Genomic DNA, 6000 nt, shown 5'->3' on the forward strand with positions numbered 1-6000 from the left:
CAGAACATTGTCCTTGCTGATTAGAATCCTCTACCATGAGAGTGCAGACTATACCACAATAAGGGTTTCTAAACATTCAAGCTCTTTGCATATGCAAAGCCTAGCCATGTGACTCATCAGTTTTCCATCTCATTCGTTATGCCCTTGTGAATGTTTTATTTCCTGCTGAGGTAATTGGCTTAAAAGATTTGGCATTTCTCTCCAATACCAGACCTAGGCTTCCGGATATTGTTTCAAAATTGGACAAAAGTAACACAGGAACAGAAAAATAAGACTAGCATTTATTAGACAGTATTTTGGAAAAGTGTTGTTCAGATATCCCACAGATTCCCAATGTCACAGCCTACAAAGCTCTACACCTGGAAATGAGCATGTTTCTAGAATGTCGTGTAGCCACTATTGCGTTCTCCTGAACCAAGGTTTAGAAAGAAGTCTGGGAAAACACACTTCTTATATCAGTCAGGGCAAGAGATTTATCAACTGAAAAAAATATCTTTGGTTGTTTTTTGGTTGGTTGGTTGGGGTTTTTTGTTGGGTTTTTTTGTTGATTTTGTTCTTTGCTTTTTTTTTTTTTTTTTTGTGTAGACAGGGTGCCACAGCCAACAGAACAGATACAAAACAAACCCCAGCTTTCATCCTCTGTACTCACTGTTCAGCAGCCTGTTCTACCCTCACGTGAGCCCTCTTCAGCAGCTAACACTTAAGTGGGAATCATAATTTCCACATTTCCTGAACTCCCTGAATCAAGAGTACAACTGTCTACAACATCATAATATGCTGACTATTGACAGGTCTCAAGATTGCTGTCATTTTAACTATTCTCATTTTTCCTATCCATCTTTCAATTTGCAAATATTGGTCCATTTTAAGAAGAGGTCATTCTCCCATTTCATAGTGGGGAAAACTAACTTCCTGGAGGTCCTGCTCCATGTAAGTGACAGAGGAAAGACCGAAATCCAGGTTTCCAACTCCCTGAATGATTCACTTCTACTCTCAGAAACTCACTAATACCACTGAAATGGCTCCCCCTCATGCAAATGAAAGAAGTGTTTAGATTTGGCAGAATTTCAACTGGTTTCTAGTCAGAGAAGGCCAACTGTAGAACTTATTTCTACTGTGGCAGTTAAAATTTGTTACAAACAACATGTTTTTCCTCTGCAGTGGGAATTCTCAGGTTACTGGCATATGACTGCAGAACCAGAGTGAAATCCATTTGTTCACAGTCTGATCTGTCACCATTTCAAAGATTCAGAGAATGGATAAGGATGTAGGTTGGCACATTAGTTCAGTGAAGTGCCAAGTGAAGATGAGCACCCTGCTGTGCAGGAAGCAGAAGTGGCCCCTTCAAAGAAGGTCTTTCAGAGGCCAGATGGTCATAATCAGATCTACCACTCCTGACTAAAGCCATCCCTTGGAAAAGGGAAGGAAACACTCCTCATGAAGAAGCTGATAAGTGACCTGCCAACAGAGGAAGCTGGAAAAGATGCTGAAGAGAAGAAATTGGACAATATTTGACATTTTTACACCCACCCCTTCTTAAATTGCACTGTCCATCTGTTCTTCAGTACTGCTGATGCTTGAGAAGAAAACAGTCACAGAATTATCTCTGAATAATACAGTTTGGCCAATAGTTATGACTGTTATCCCTGGCATATTTCAAATCAATGTGCCTTGGAAATGGGGGGCTGAGGGGAGGAGTGAATGCAGAGTCAGAAGGCTGTTACTTTATTTGTCAAAGGTGTACCAACTGCCTATTAGAAGAGGGATTCCCTTTAAGGTCCTGATGTAGTTCATCAGCCCTCCTTTGCCTTTTTGTCATAAACTATCAGAAACTGCCACAAAGGAAGAACTATCATCTCACCACCTCCTTTCCCCTTACTTCTAAACCACACTGCATCTAATATACAAAGACTAATTCATTGCCAAGGCCTCTGGGTGTTACTAAAATACAGGTAACAGAGGAGAAAAATGTTATGGCAGGCCTATCCTACATTGTGCCATTCCTGAAGCAGTTCACTGTGCAGCTTGTCCTCTCTCACTCTGGTCCACGCAGTTGCTCTATAGACAGGGAGAGGCCATACCACAGCAGCCCCCTGTTCACAGCCATCCCTAGGACCACAATGAACAGTCCAGCAAGACAATTCCTCCAACAAGACAGAATTTTGGGGTAAGATGGAAATACGATGTAATCTACCAACCCACTAATAAAATAAAGACTGAGGGGAAAGAGAACCATGAAATATCTTCAAGCTTTAAGACGTTCGAAAACTGCGTTAACTGCACGTCACAAATGCACATAAAGCAATGATAGAGGAGAAAAAAATCCGTATACCGCCCGACGCCGCAGAGAGCGGCCCCGCACTGCGCCGGCGACTCGAGCCCCGCCCGGCCCCGCGGGGCCTCGCCCTCCACCCCGCGGGCCCGACAGCGTCTCGACCCTCCCCGCAGCCACCGCCCGCGGGCCTCCGCCGCCGCCCCTCAGGGACGAGTGGGATGAAGCCCTGCGGCGAGACCGCGGTGCCGCAGGGCGGGGAGGGCACCGGCAGCTCCGCCTCGTCCCAGGCGGCGGCAGGGAGGACGCGCCAGGCGCGCAGCCCCACGGCGCTCAGGGGCAGGGATCGCGTCCGCCTCGCCCGGGATGCTCCGCCGCGACCCCGCTCCTCACCGCGCTCCAGGGCGCCGCGCAGCGCGCCCCGCTCCGGCTCCGTCCCGATCTCACCGATCACGGCGAGCAGCGCGTGCCGCCGACCGCCCGGCGGCGCCGCCGTGTCCATAGCGACCGGCCCAGCCGCCGTCTCCATGGCAACGCCGCGGCCGCTGCTGCAGCGCGCGGTCACTGGCGCGCGGTCTTAAAGGGCCCCGAATCCCCCCCTGATTGGCCGAGCGGGCACGTGGTCCTGCGCTACTGCGGGGAGAGGGCGCGGCCTGCGGCCCCGGGCCCCGCCCGCGGACTCCGCGCCCCTCAGCGCCCACGGGCCCGCCCCCCGAGCCCGCCCCACCCTCAGGCTGTCCCGCCCCGCCCCGGGCCCCCGCACGGCGCCGGCTGCGGGGAGCCTCTCGGTCCGGACCCGCCGCACTCGGGCTGCCGGCTCGAGGCAGGTTGTGCCGGCACGGCGGCTGCCGGGGCGCTCCCGCCGGCGCTGGGGCGCGGAGTCTGAGTTCCTTCCGTCAAGGTGGGCAGAGCGGTACAGCGACCAGCTCGGATGCTCAAAACCGTGAGCGGGGCTCAGACCTTTGAAAGAACAATCAGGGGGCAAAGAGGTGTTGGTTTATAGTTTAGTTTAGAATTTAGTTACTTAAATACAGAAATCCATGGAGATTTTTAAATGCTTGGTGTTGAGTTGTTGCGATACCCATAATAAAGCCATGGAAGACAGCAGTTCTAAAGACTTCAAGGCTTGGCAGTGTCATTCGCCTTCCTTATTTATCTCTCCTCTGTCGCTTAGCACTGAGCAGATCCCTTCCTGGTGGTTCTTCCTTCTGTTCAGTTAAAAGCAGGTCTCCAGCAATAAAGTGATGGTCTCCAGCAATAAGTCATGGGATTTCCTGGATTCCAGATACATGAGATACGAGAACAATCTGAACTTTGCTAGCTTCCAGTGCAAAGCTGATGTGAGCTGTTCATGGCTGTACTGGCAGGCCATGGTGTATGCAGGAGTTCTTACTGTCTGGGGTGACCAGAGAGGCCCTAACTTTGGGCACAAGTCCTTGTTGCTCACAGTTCTGGCCAGCCACAGCTCCAAAGCAGTTCAATGCAGATGGCCTTAAGCTGAGACAGAAGAGATCCAGATTAGATATTAGAAAAATTGTTTTCACTGTCAGAGTGGGCAGGCATTGGAACAGGTTGCCCAGGGAAGTGGTGGAGTCACCAGCCCCAGAGGTGTTCAAGAGGCATCTGGATCTGGTTCTGGGTGATGTGGTTTAGAGGTTACAGTGGTAGTGCTGGGTGGATGGTTGGACTGGATGATCTTGAAGGTGTTTTCCAACCTTGGTGATCCTATGATTCTATGTGCAAAAGCTGAGCAACCCCAAAGTATGAAACTTCTACAGGCTGAACAAGGGAGAGCCACCAAAAAGTAGTTTCAGGTAGAAAAATCCATGTCTTTTCTGACAGAAAAGGAAGGACCACACTGTGCCGATGCAGTTGGGTGGGAAAGCAACACAGCTATTATAAAATTACACAAGTCAGCAACAATGTGCAGCATTTCCTAAAACAGTGTCAGGTTCTGCCCCTGCAGTCTGCAGGATTTCCACAGGTGAGCTATAGTTTAGGAACTTGATGGGCAGATAAGTCAGCATCCTGCCCTCTTTTGTTCTTTTGTACCCACCAAGACTGCAGTTGAAACTTCAGAAGGTCCAGAGAGTCGGCATTTTAGCAAGCATATGTGAATCTATAGTGTCACAGGACTCTGACAAAAGACAGTCAGGAAATAAAACAACCACAGAAAGGAAGAAAAATATAAAATAATTATCTCTGCAGGCTACAGCTGATGTTACTAGCTTATGGAGTTTTCTCAAATTAAGATCTTAATTCAAAAGGTGGTCTAGCTCTCAACAGATAAATTAGGAGATGATGCAATAGGTCTTTTTCACATTAGACTGTGGTGACAACACCACTGGCTATGAGCTTTATGAACTAAATCTTGTAAACAGGGAGAATTAGTGTATCAAAAGGGTTTATTTCTCTGTGTTGTAACCTGCATAGCAGCAATCATTTGGTTTTAGAGGATTGCACTGAAGACGTAAATATGTGAATAAAGCAGTAAACCTGCAAATAAATGCCAGTGTCCTTTAAATTCTATCATGAAAGTAGGATTGTAGATCATGGAGGGAAAACATGACAACAAAACACGAAGATGAAAGATTTTCAGATATTTTCATACCAGCTGACAGAAGTACCTTCTGTTTTCAGGTGATTCAGTCTTAGTACTTGCTGCTTATTTTTAACATGGTAGCTTTCCAGAGCTGCAGCTTTTCACTGCAGTGCAGAGATGCTCTTCCAACTGGCTTTCTGCCAAGGAGAAATGAAACAGGAGACATGCAAACTGGAATGAAAGCTTAAAAAGAATATCCAAACACAGAGACTAGAAGTTCTGGGGAAGACTTTACAATTAAAACACTAATTCTGGTTGTGTGATCCATTTGCATTCTTCTACTGTACCATCAGTTCATAGAATGATGGTATTTCTGTTGCTTTCTAATGTGAATTGGAGATGTCTGTGGTCACAGTAGAATTGCAGTAGAAAAGGCTTGAGTCCTAGTGAGTGCACACTGCATGAGACAGGGAAATGAGGGATTTCCAGATTACTAAATTCCTCCTTTTCCCTGTATGTTCACACTCCAGAACCATAGAACAGACCTGTATAGCAATTATGGTGTAAGCTTATGCTTTCATGCACTGCAGCACCCCCATGAAAATCAAAAGCTGACTGGGCTGAATGCAGATATTAGAGGTCCTGACAAACATCACAGAAGGAGAGTGGCAAAAGCAGACTAAAGGATTACCTCATACTGAAGGACAACGAGTCACAGGTAAATGACCTTTACAAAAATGGATTTAGACAGTAGGATCAAAATAGTGTAAAAAGGATTTTCATAATATCATTAGGAGAACAATCTATACTATTTCAATTCCTTGGTCCTTTAGCCTGGAATGATTACTTCCTGTCCTTCCCAGCTAAAAATTTCCAAATGAATAAAAGTACTTCAGGGATTCAGAGACCTGTGACAGTACCCAGGTGAGAATAATGCCTTTAACAGTGGTGAAATATGGTTTCATTTTGGCTGTGACATTTCTAAGAAGCAGAGAAAAATAGGTGACTGCCTAAAGGGACTTTGTTCAGGCCTTGATCTGTCCTGTGGTGAACACAGCCATTCTTACGTGGAGCAGAAGAAGCCAGCATTGATAATGCTTTTATGTACAGATGGAGTCTTATGGTTGTTTATACTGACACTTCCAGGATGTATTGTAAGATAAAGAGAGAGAAGGCTAAGCCTTTC

The 6000-nt window shown here is 47.0% G+C and overlaps 1 protein-coding gene across 1 annotated transcript in view; it reads right to left on the reverse strand.

Annotated features, from left to right (window-relative positions):
• The window catches only part of MAP1A (microtubule associated protein 1A), a 56647-nt gene extending 53831 nt beyond the window's left edge, over positions 1–2816 (reverse strand). Inside the window, exon 1 of the mRNA XM_042039128.1 lies at positions 2666–2816. Within this exon, the coding sequence (XP_041895062.1) occupies positions 2666–2801 (136 nt within the window). The 5' untranslated portion in view covers positions 2802–2816. The remainder of the gene's footprint in view (positions 1–2665) is intronic.
• Positions 2817–6000: the final 3184 nt, after the last annotated feature.

Source organism: Corvus kubaryi, unplaced genomic scaffold (genome assembly GCF_017639235.1).
Source record: "Corvus kubaryi isolate FWS band 111438036 unplaced genomic scaffold, C.kubaryi_AGA036_p1.0 37394, whole genome shotgun sequence".
Classification (NCBI taxonomy): domain Eukaryota; kingdom Metazoa; phylum Chordata; class Aves; order Passeriformes; family Corvidae; genus Corvus; species Corvus kubaryi.